Source organism: Muscardinus avellanarius, assembly GCF_963383645.1.
Source record: "Muscardinus avellanarius genome assembly, chromosome: 1".
NCBI lineage: Eukaryota > Metazoa > Chordata > Mammalia > Rodentia > Gliridae > Muscardinus > Muscardinus avellanarius.
This window is the reverse complement of record NC_137786.1, coordinates 200,161,893-200,174,968: the sequence shown is the minus strand read 5'-3', so window position 1 is coordinate 200,174,968 and position 13,076 is coordinate 200,161,893. Positions and strand designations below refer to the sequence as shown.

Here is a 13,076-nt window from a genome sequence, read left to right as displayed (position 1 = left end):
TTTAGTCATGGAAGGTTTGGAGATGAATGTATTTTAAATATTTTAGAAATTCAGTAAAATCTTTCAAGTTTCCATTCTATGAAAGAAATTGAAACACTGCTAAGGAATTAAAACAAAACAAAACAACAACAGAAGATATTATTAATCAAATCAAAACAAAATCCTTAATTAACTGGTCCTCAGGTTGAGTTTAAATTTACTCAGATTCTGATTTATACTCAAGCATTATAGGAAGAGACATATTTTGACTACTTCTCTGAATGTTGTCCATCTTCAGACTCAGAGTCCCTGACAACAGCAGAGTATTTAATATTAATTTTAGCCCTCAATTCCAAGCCTCATATTCTTTCTTCAACCCAGAAACTAAGTCTGACCTTACCTAACTAAAGTTTCAAGTTCATTATGCTTGAACAAATTTAAATTCCCTTCTAAATCAGTAAGGAAGTTTATAGTCATAAATCAGGCAAGCCAACTCCCTAACTATGTGGTTTTATCTATTAACATCATGACTGATAATGGTGCAAAGGAAAGTTTCTTAAAATAAGCATGGATAAGAGTTTCCATAAAGCAGGGTAAACGGGCCCTACTGCAATTTGTATACATCATAACTGCTAAGGTAGGCCTTGTATATTTATTCTCCAAGCCCTCCATTTAAAATAATCAATTTCTTCCTATTAAGGAAAATAAAAACCCACAGACATTTGTCTCCAGAGTAAAAGTTTAGAAGTATAGGATATAATTAGTTTTAACTATTTCCATAAAGCCAAATTCCTAACAAGATGGTGATATATGACATCTCTCAGTAGTTATATATGTTTATAACCAGGCCCAATGCCTGCATGAATTTAAAAATAGGAACTTTAAAAGACCTACATGGATTCTACCATGATATAGAACTGAATAAAACAAGCTTCTCTAACCCAAGACTCTTGGAGAGACTTCTGTAGCAGCCCAAGTTTAGGCATGTTCTCCTTTCCCTACAAGTTAAATTTCTCTTTAGTTGGAGGAAGATAAAAGTTCAGTGTTGCCTTGGGGACCCATTAAATTTCTATGTGAGGCTCAGTTTTCATCTATTTTAGCTACAAAAGGATATGAAGTTAGGAAACTTGAGAGCAAAGGTTAAGGCCATAGTTTGTTATACTTTCATGAATTAAGAATGATTATTTGGCTGTGGGCCCAGCTTAATGTTATCAGGCCTTGACTAGAAAAAAACAAAGATAGCTAAAATTGACATCCCACAAATAGTAATGTGTCTCTCTTTGCTACTGGCCAATGTTATTACAGTCATCCATCATTGAACAACAGGGCTATGTTCTGAGGACTATATCATTAGGCAATTTTGTCATCATGTGAACATCCTAGAGAGAGCTTACACAAAAACAAATGCTGTACCTTAACTATATAAAAATGTATATAAAAATATATATTCCATGTCTATATTTGTATGTGTATGTCTACACTTGTATGTGTATGTATATGAATATGGATATACATATATCCTAGAGTCATGATGAACAAAACGTAAGATTAAATCAATCACAAGAAAAATTCATTCTGGAGATATATGAAGATATATATATGAAGATATATGAAGATAAGTGAAGCTACTGCTGGTATTAACATGGTATATCATTTTATAATAAGCATTCTTTTTATAAGTAGGAGGAATATATTCTAAAATAATTATGGGGTTTGGGAAATAGCCAGCCAATGATAGAGAGATTTTTTTGTTTGTTTTTGTTTTGCAGGTCTGAGGATGGATCCCGTGCATTTGATCTCTGAGCTGCACTGCCTGTCCTATTTTTTTAATCTTTATTTTGAAACAGGGTCTCACTAAGTTGCAGAGGGCCTCACTATGTAGCTGAGGCTGTTTGCAAACCGTGATCCTCCTGTCTCAGCCTCCTAAATGCTGGGATTACAAGTCTGCGCCACCACGCCTAGCAAGAGATGATATTTTAGAATCTACTCTTCAGAGTCCATGACAATATTATGTGTAAATACCTTTGCTTGAGACTGGTCTTCTCATTTAAATTAATGAAACATTTTAGTAAGTAACATAAAGGTTTCAAGCGTAAAGTCCTTTGTTTTTCAAATGAGAAAAGAGATCCAGAGTGGCTTTTTCACGAGCAATCCTTCTCTTTACTTTTCTCAGTTAGTGTGTCTTGCGTGAGGTTCATTGCATTGCAGCCCTGGAAGATCATCTGTGTCCCCGCAAGAAAACATTAAGGGCATAGTATGGGGTTTGGGAATCACCATTGTCATTTCTCCACTAAGATTTTCAGGGTGATTTTCAGGGTGGTTCTGAAGTCAAAAGAGAGGTAGTAGCTTTGCAATCTCAACATCACTATCAGAAGTCTTAAACTTGCTGCACTCACATCTCTTTTTCTGTTGCAATATTAAACTTTTCTATGATTATTTTCTTAAAAACAGCCTCAAGCCTGTTTTTCAAAATAAGGTAATGATTATATGAGTTGCAAAACTGCTCTCAATAAATCTCTTTAGGTTAAAACAGGCAGAGAAATTTAAGTTATTTTTAACTATTGATCCTGATTTATAAAAGTTATTTCTTCATGTTCAGTTTTCTCTGTCCTGCTTTCTACAGTTTTATTGTTATAGTTTTTATACATGTACCAAAATCTCCTCTACTGCTGTTAGCTTTTTAATGCCCTACAACGATCATTATGTACCTTCTTTTTTTTATGTAATGATACCCATCCATGTAATCCCAGTACTTGAGAGGCGGAGACATGAGGTTGGTAGGTTTAAGGCCAGACTCAGAAATTTATTGAGACTTTGTATCAAAATAATAAAAAATATATAATATATATGTATATTATATATAACAAAAGGCTAGGGGTATAACTCAGAGGTACTCCTGGGCTCAATCTCCACTATAAAATTAAATTAATTAAAAAGACTGGATGGGGCACCTCTGTTTATCGCTGTGCTTTGCTTTTCCTTAGTCATTGTCTTTCTGGAAGAGAGTAAAATATTTCCTTTATGGGAGAAATTACAATATTAAATTCACAAATATTATAGCCATAATTTACTTCTCTGTCATAAATGATCACATTTGTGGCTATTCCAGTTATTTCTAGATATGGAATAATTTTGTTGGGAATAAAGTTGGGACACTGTAGAACTGGGGAGAACAAAATCAGCAGAAGTAGTACTGAAGTTTTCTATCTTCAACATTCTAAACATTTGTTTTTTGAGGATCCAGTGCTTTCATGTGGGCCTTTATTAACTGTTGTCTAAATCTAATGAGGAGACAGGAAAACAGGGTGTCATCTCAGATATAAGTCAGTCAAAAAAAGTAAATATCAGATGCCTCCCTAATATGCAGAAGCTAGGGATGAAAATGTCATAAGAGGAACTCTAGACAAAGAAAGAGAGACCATAGATAAGAGAGTAAAGCAACCTGACTGAAGGAGATGAGAAGGGGAAAGAAGGAAATTCCTTAATGCTCATGATGTACATTCACAAACATATCAAAGTAAATCACTAAGCCGGACATAAGAAGGAGGATGGAGAGAATAGGGTGGAAATTGAGGAAGGGCTATATAAGAAATGTGTGCATGTATGCCTCTACATCTTGTACTCCATTAAGTTGTATGACTACAATGCACCGGTACAAAATAAATAGATAAATAAATGCCATATTTTTAAGAACTCTGACATAATTTACCTTTTCTATGTTAATTTCTATGTAAGATGTTTCATTTTTCTTTTTCTAAAAATTTTTATTGGTGCATTGTAGTCATACATCTAATGGGATAAAAGATTTGTGTAGACATATATGCACACATCTTCCAATTAGCATTTTTCTTAAGGATGTAAAATGTTAGAATTTGTTGTTGTATTTTAATCTTTCTTATAGGTAACATGATCATTCAAGAAGATTTGGAAAGGATTATAGATAAAATAGATAAACTTTGTTGTTACTTTGTCCCTCAGGATTAATAGCATTGACTATTGTAGTGTATGTGTTTCATGCATTGTTTCATATATCTTACATATTGATAAATGACTATAATAATTATATTTCTAAGAACATTTTTATTTTTTATTTATTTATTTTGGTGGTACTGGGGATGGAACCCTTCTACATCTGGGCTACACTCCCAGACCTATTTTATATTTTATTTGAAAAAAGGGTCTCTTAAGCCAGAGAGACTGGCTTCAAACCAGAGTGATCCTCCTGTCTCTGCCTCCCAAGCCCGGGGATTACAAGTGTGAGTCACCACGTTCAGCACTAAGAAAATTTTTAAAACCTTGAACAGCTAATGTGACATGAGCATTTTCCAGTTCAAGTAATTTTTCTATAGTATCAGATTTATATATCTTTAAAATATTTCTTTATGGAACATATTTATAATATAATCATATAATGAATTCAAGATTGTTAAATTGTTTTTCATATATTCTACTAAAACAGAAGTAAAATAAATATTGTAAGGTTCATGATTTTTGTGCACATGGAAGGTTCTTTTTGGAAAAAAAAAATCTTGAGGGGAAACTTCTGAATCAAATTTTGTACGCTACTCAAAAGTCAGTTGAAACATAATGTCAATTTTTTTCATGAACATTCATATTCATTAGCCTCTGTTCTCTTTCTTACATAATTAAAAATAGTGGTTTATAATTTTGTTTTTACATTTATACATTAAAATACTCATAAAGTCCCATATAAGAAGAATTTGAATAATCCACAGATGTAGCCTTACCCTGTTATTTTATCTTCCACTTAAGAAACACATTGGAAAGTGAGATTGATTAACTATAAATACATCTTGAGTCATTTTACATTTAAAAAATAATACTTCCAAGTTGCAATGCAGTGTATTATCTGTGATTGTTTCTAAGTTGCTTCCGGGACACTTGGTCTCATACTTTGGATGATAACACATGCTCTGCTTCAGTGAGACTTCCCTATCACTGCTTCCTAGAAAGAACTTTATGAATAAAATTTGCCATCACATTTTATCACAATAACCTAATAATCATATTTATCCTGATCTTTGATTTATCACACAATGTCATGTATAAACCAATACACCAATGTCTATTTCAAAAGGCAGAGTAAAAATGGTTCATTTGACATCACGAAGACATAATACTAGGAAATATTTGAGTGATGATACATATTTGTATCTCTATTATCCTTGGTAAGTTTCATCTAGGTATTATGCAATAATGTAATGGCCATTTATCAGTACTTCCATTAGTACTCCTTTATACATTATTAGAAAGAAATATTTTTAATTCATCATTTTGAAGTATAATAGCTATACTCAATTCATAGTAGAATATTTTCTGCAGCCATTTAACAAAATGACAATTCTTGAAAGTTCTTTCATTTTTCAACAGCACAATAGAATTATTTTTTTTATTTTGCAACAACACCCTGAATATGCATATTATATGACCTTAAATTGTTCTTAAGAGAGAAAAAGTTGAAGGACTTTAGAAAGGGCCATTAAGGGAGCAGAGTTAGACTTAAAAAGAGGAACTAATGTTGTTATCAATCGATTCATCTCCGTTGGAAATGCTCTCTGTTGACCTCTTTTTGTAGAAGAGAATTAAAGAATATCTATTATCCTGTGGAAACTTATTATTTGCTTGATGGAATTAAACTGAAAGCCAAACATAATATCTAAAAGTTAAAACATTTAAATTGCAGAGTAAATTCAGAAAAGGAACTAAAAAAACCTATTTGATATCCATGTTACAGATGAGTATTCTGAACATTCACTAAAGAAAATATATGATACTGTATAGAAAGAATAAGATAAGATTTGGGGGGAAGTTTGTCAGGAATCCAGCCCGACAGCTACGGGGCTTGGAGAGATGATGAGTACCGACAACTCAAACACAAACCCAGGAGCTGGGAGTCAAGTCAAGCAAGATCTCATTTATTTCTCTCCAAGCAGTTCTTTATAAAGCACCAAGCCACGAGGGGAATTTCCATAAGAAATAGCCTAGCCTATCCGGGATAAAGATCACTAGCACATATTTTGCAGCCAATCCCAGGCCAGTACATGAGCCATTCATGTGTGCAGGAAGCTCCTTTAAAGGTAGAAAGGGAAAAACCGCTCAGTCTCCCCACCCATAATGAATGGGGAAACCACGCTTTCCTAGCTTCCTCCAGGCGCCATCTTTGCCCCTTTTTTGCTGAATCACTTTACTTAAAGTTTTGCCTTAGGCCGTAGGCTACTCAGGCCGAATCTCCTTAGGCGCTGTATAGACACACCCCATCAGAAGTCAAAATCCAAATTTATCTCAAGGTAATATGTAGATGTAAGTAAAATATAAAAACACTCTATATCTAATATCTAAACATATAAACAATTATACAAAAGCCTTGTAACGTAAGGGTACAGCCAAATCCAGCTTATTGTGATCAGAAATTATATGGAGAACAAAAAATTATATAATATATATTATTGTATGGGAACCCTGTTTAACTTGTCATAACTGTTAAACAAAACGTCAGGCTTTTTTGTGTGTATGACACTAAGTATTGAACCCAGGGGCATTCTACTCCTGAACTATACCCCCAGACCTATATTTTATTCTTTATTTTGAAACAGGTCTCACTAAGTTGTGGAGAGCCTAAGTAACTGAGGCTGGCTAAAAACCTGAGATCCTCCTGTCTCATCCTCTCAAGTACTGGATTTACAAGCATGAACCACCACATCAGTTTTTAAGCTTTAGTATTTGTGACTATAACATGATAAACTTCTAAAATATGAGTTTCGGGGATGTGTTCACAGATAACTTATTTATTTAAAACAAAATAATCAGCGTTAGAGAATATTTTATATAAAAAGAATCTAAAATTTGTTATTTATGTAAAATCCTAGATTAAATGAAATTAACAAAACATCTATTAAGTCAAATAACATATATTTTAAATATGCTAGAGATCACTGTAAAACTATAGAAAAAAGTTATGGTATACATTATGGTCAAAAGCTTTTGAACATTTTTTTAAAATACATGGTCAAGCCAGGCACAGTACACACAAGTTTAATCTCTTGGGAGATTGAGACAGGAGGATGAATGATGGATTCAAGGACCACCTCAGCAACTTAGTGATGGCCTAAACAACTTACCAATATCTCATTTGAAAAGAAAAAATAAAAGATATGGGGGTATATATCAAGGTAGAATGCTCCTGAGTTCAATTTCATCACCAAAAATAAGTATATTATTAGCTAAGTGATTCATGTATCACATCTTAAAATGTTACTTTAACATGCTACAAGTTATATGAATAGCAGTGTGACATACCTGTTTTAGAAGATAAAATAATGAAAGACCAAATTTGGTTGAATTCTTATGAATTCACATTGTGTACTTACCAACACTGATTCATTCATATGAATATTTATATAAATAATACCTATCTTGGCTAAAAATGTGCCCCTTTAGCACAATTTATTGTTTACTGTCGTTGGCTGGTCAATTGGAAAACTTTGAATACATATCTTTTAATTAAAGTTTTGCTAAGTAGAGCATTGCCTAACTCTACTGAGATGCCTTACATTTATTTAAGTCTACAAGAAATAATAAAACATGGGCAATGTAGGTGGGAGTTTTTACGTGTCTGCAAGAAAGCTCATTTCTAGAAGCTCAAGAAAAAAGAATTAATATGTAAAACATGAAAAGTATATCAACTAGACAGTCATAAATACAGGCACCAAATAAAAAGGGAGAAGGAATTTTTTTAAAATTCATCAAGTTTTGTTTTAGACAGGCCTGGTAAGATCATTTGTCATGTTATAGTAATGATAAAATGAACAATATATTGGTTTACTAATTTTGAGGCTTCTAAATTAGAATTAGAGTCAAACATCAAAAAATAAGTATATGTAATACGTATATATACATATATATATAAGTATGTATATGTGTATATAAATGCAAATACATAATTTGGCTCAGAGAAAATTTTATGTGATAAGTACATAATAGATTATTATAGGACATTAAATATTCTATAGTTTATAAATATCCATGAATAAGTGGTAAATACTGTTTGAATTCATGAAAAAAAATCTTGCTTTTTGTTGCTCTTATTGGACATAAGAGACAGATTGCTACACCTATGCCAAAAAATGTGTGCCATTGGTCTCATAGCAGCTTTTGTTGTACCAGAAATTACTTACAATTTTTTTTTCAGAGAACTACATAAATCGCACAAACTGTAATAGAGTTAAGCTCTAATTTAGATTGCATAGATTTTGAAACATGTTTTATTATTTATTAATTGTGGGGCACAGGATAAATTAGTCTGCTATGCTTCAATATTTTAATATGGAACTAATATTATCTAATCTCTTCTAGGAGTGAATTGGGGGTTAAATGTCTATATAACATACAATTATGTATGTGTATATACATAAAAATTATAGCACTTTAATACAAAAATGCTAAATATATGTTTATTATTAATAAAAATGGCGATCATGATGAAATGCTCAGAGCCTTAAAGCTCTTTTAAAACACATCCTCAAATCCATAGAGGATATTTATAATCGTATTACTGATTACATGCATTTCTATCATACAAGGAAGTATTTCTGACCATGGAATTATTTTTAAACTTAATTCCCTAACTGGTGCATTTAGAGAAAAAACAAAATAGATCACAAGCTCTCTGACTCACCCCGTACCCGAAATGCATACACACAATACAGTCCACAGACTGCGCATGTGTGACATTGCTCCACTTCTCTGGACTTTGAGATTAATGAATAGTATTTCATTTAAAGTTATTTCATTTAAAGTTATTTTTGAGTTATATTGCAAATGGAATTAGGAAATGCTGATTTTGCTGGCAATTAAATAGCTGGGTGTGTTGGCATATACCTGTAATCACAATGACTCAGGAGACACAGGATCCCAAGTTAAGGCCAGCCTAGGCAATTTATTGAGACCTTATCTCAAAATAAATTTTAAAAGGATCTAGGAGTATAGCTCAGTGGTAGAGTGCCCTGAGTTTGATCATTAGTAGTACAAAAACAAACAAAAACATTTGTTTCTAGACATATCTGCTTATTTTTCTTTTTTATTAAATAAACTTTAAGCAGTGATGTTTAATGTATAGTTAAAATAAGTATTTCAATGGTTTTAAGTTATCTTTTACAAGAGCATAGAAGAATAACTGAAGAAAGGTTTTAAAAGAGTTTAAGAACTATATGGACAACTATCAAATTAAATGTGTCAAGATACGAGGAGTATATAATTATCATGAATTTACATTCACCTGTTTTTGCTGCACTAGGCATATGTGCATATACATATTATAACATGCTTTCATATTTAATGAGATTAAATGGATACATTTCTTCTCTTTTACATCTATGTTATTTTTATTTATGTACAGGCACTATCCACTAACAGATAATCATAAATATTTAATAAAACTCAACTTTCTAGGAATTAGAGGATAACTATTAAACAGTGTACATTCTAGAACATTTAATGCTCCAAATAGTTACAAGTGATGAACAAATTCCCCATTGCTACTGTCCAGAACCATTGTATTATCACATAACAACCCATGGGACAATTTCTACACAGTGTTTTCTCAAATTAAATACACATATAACTTAAGTAAATATTTCTTGAGGCAGAAAATGCATTAAAATATAAATTGTGATGTATTATTATTTAGTCATATATACTGAAAATGTATTGGGCATAAGCTAAAAGCAATTATAAAATGGCACCTTCAAGAAAAAAGCTGATGTAGTAGGAGAGGATTCATGGACACATAGGATTATAACAAAAAATAAGAATGTGAACATTTTCACATATTAGACATTTTCTAAATGCTTAGCAACAGGAAAATCCTTTTAGACAGAGAGATAAACGAATATATTTTTGAAGACAACATTTGATTGCCATGAGGTGTTATAAAAATGGAGAGAATGGGACATGATTATTCAAAATTACTTAAATTAATAATATGAACAGTGACTAAGATACACAATTTGCTCTTAAAGAATGTGCAGACTACTTGGAGCTTAAACATTTTTTTTTTAAATCAGAGATTCTAGAGCATCAGCTTTATCACACAAGGCCCATGGACTATATTGAAATTATAAACAAAGACGAAGGGAATGGGCCAGACTGTATTACAGTTAAGATTTTCTGGCTATTAATAGGTTTGTTATGAATTCTACATGAAAGGTGAGGCCATGAGACTAAACAGGTGCCGGCACATGGAAAAACAAGTGTTAGTCCTTTAATCCCTCACTTAGGCATCTTATGTATCAAATTTATCTTTGAGTGCCTTTTATTGCTAGGTACCCTATTTGGTGCTGGAGACATCAAAGTAAATAAAAAAGTTTAAAATAAAAATATGAATCTAAAATGTATGCAAACATTTATGTTCTATTGTAATTAATGTTAAGCAATATTCAAAACCATTTAAGGAGTCATTGATAAGAATAAGGGTGCAAAATAAAGATGTATGTACGGAGAGTTGTGTTGTATGGGAGATGTTTTGAGTCTGAGATATTATAAGGATAATGGAGCAAAATGTTTCCAGAGCTCTTTGTAGCATGTAGTTACTGAGAGGAGATTATACTTAAACTACAGATGTGCAGGTGTAAAGAAGGGGAGTTGTATATATAAAGGTAACAGTCAAGTTGAAGAAACTAAACAGCTTCCTAACAGAGATGACCAGAAGATACAAAATGATAAAGCAAATATGAATATTCAAAGTATGGCTCAACTGTCAAGTATTTTGTTTAGAAACATTCTTTCTGTCCAAGTCTATTTTATAAAGCTGTGCACATTTATCAAGAAATAATGTCCCCTCTTCTGTAAAATCTAAGTTCAATTCCAATAAAAATCTCAATTTAACAGGGTGGAGTGGAACCACAGAAATCTCTTTTCTTTCAGTTAAAAGAATACTTAAAAAGGGTATCTTATCTTATCTTCCAATTACAAAACTGCCTGCTCTCCAACAACTCATATAACACTAAAGCATCAGTGAACTACAAATCAGTGATTTGTTAGGGTTTCAAACAACAGGCAACATAGGAGCATGTTGAAATTCTTAGGAGAATCCTCTGGTTGTGAAATGGAATTTATGAATCCTCCAAATATTTTTTAATGTACAAAGATCAATGTTTGGTGATCAGAGCTATGACTTTGCTTACCTTTCCAATTTATTCCAATCCACTTTCTTCATTGAGGAAAGATAAATAAATCATAATAAAGTTTTACCTTAGAATATTTAAAATATTGCTTATTTATTATATTAAAAAGCACAGTTCACTTATTGGTATCTCAGAGTTGTATGCAATAAAAACAAATCCTGAGACTTTTTGGATGGATAAAAATTAATAGTGTATAGCATTCTTCCCTCAAAACTTTAGAGCAACAATTTATTATGAAAAACACTAATCCATATTTATATATTTAAAATGCTTATGCTGAATTTTTTCAACACTGTCAGCTCATATAGAATCAAAATCAGGTTATAAGTTCTCAAACCAAAAGAAATATATCTTGTTCTGCATGAGAATATAATATCAATCTACATATACATATATATAATATATATACATGTATGCATATATAATATATGCAATTATTCATATCATTATATAAAAGGAAACCAAGATAAAATACATGAGTTGAAGATGGCAGGACTTGTTCTTTGCAATTCATGGATGAAATCCCTGTTTTCTTCAGTCATGCCAAACAAAATTAAGACGTTAAGCCTTAGCATCAAAAAACAAACTCTATTTCACTATAAACATTTTTTCTGAGTTCACTGGATTTGTTTTCTTACATTTCACTCTATAACCAATCCTCATAATACTTTGTTCTTTTTGTAAAAATCTACTTATAAGTTTTGGGAAAGAACTGAATAAACCAAAATTGGCCTTAGCTGTGCCACAAAAAATTAAATGACATCAACATTTATTTTTCCTATATTTGACACTTAAAAAGCAGTTTAGCTTACCAGTAGGGACAGAAGTGGAGTGCTGAAGATCCAATTGACTAGAATCACCAGAGAGTTCGGTTAAACAAGTTGAAGGAAAATCAGAGCTGAAAGCCTGCTCATGTCTGAAGCCTTCAGGAGAAAGATTATCCAGTTCAAATTTCACAGCTGACATTGCAAAATCCTGAAGGAATTATGTAAAGCCAAGTTCACACTACTGAAGTTTTAAAAATCACAAGAAAAGGAAAAAAATCATAGTAGTACAATCAATAGTAACTCCAGGCTTTCCTGTAATTATTTTCGCTTAGAAATTCAAAGGACATAAAACCCGCAGGGTTGTCTCTAAGTTTCCTTTATATTCGCCTTCCTAGACAAGCAACTTCAATAGGATAAATGGATTTTAGAGTTGTTTTACTTGAAGATATCTTGTGCCTTTAAATGATAGCAGCTCTCATCCCATCTCAGAGCAGCTGCACTGGAAATAAAATGGGTAAAGTGAAGACATAGCCAAGGCTGCAGAAAGAAGCTTTTAGTAAGTTGGTACTAGAAGTTCTCATTCCCATTTCTCTATGCAAGGCATCAGCTGGGTGGGGCTAAAGCTGCCAGGGAGTGTGACTGCATTCCACTGGGCAGTTCATCAGAAGGAAGATTTAATTGAAAGGAAGTTATTCCTAAATGACATTTCCTGTCTCAGAATTATGAGACTTTAGTTCTGCTGCTTAATGAAAGATGTCTTTGCTTGTGAAAACTAAATTTAGTGTTTTGAATAGTTTCTAAATAAAATGTAAAGTTTGGTAAATAGAAAATCTTGGATTTCATATTATTAGCAAGTGATCAATTAAAAAAGCAAAATGTTACAAATGATAGTGATTGATGTGACTTGTGTAAGTTAGTAAGAGGTACAATACCTATTTCTTCTGTGTAGCTAGGTCAAAAGCTCCATTGATCTCCCTCCCCAAATTTAATTCTGGATCTCACTTGTATTCATTTCTTTTCCTTCTTTCATGACTCCAGTGATAAGCACAAGGAATGCCAACTGAAGATTTGTCAAATTTCAATTCAGAAAAACCACCCTATTACTTATGAAGCCAAAGTTGAGGAAGTT

The 13,076-nt window shown here is 32.2% G+C and overlaps 1 protein-coding gene across 2 annotated transcripts in view; it reads right to left on the bottom strand.

Moving 5' to 3' along the window:
- ANO3 (anoctamin 3) overlaps nucleotides 1-12,146 on the bottom strand; it is a gene marked incomplete at both ends in the record, with an annotated part of 387,663 nt that extends 375,517 nt beyond the window's left edge. For both annotated transcript variants that reach the window (XM_080703073.1, XM_080703074.1), the window contains one exon: nucleotides 11,993-12,146. In XM_080703073.1, the coding sequence (XP_080559199.1) occupies nucleotides 11,993-12,146 (154 nt within the window). The remainder of the gene's footprint in view (nucleotides 1-11,992) is intronic.
- Nucleotides 12,147-13,076: the final 930 nt, after the last annotated feature.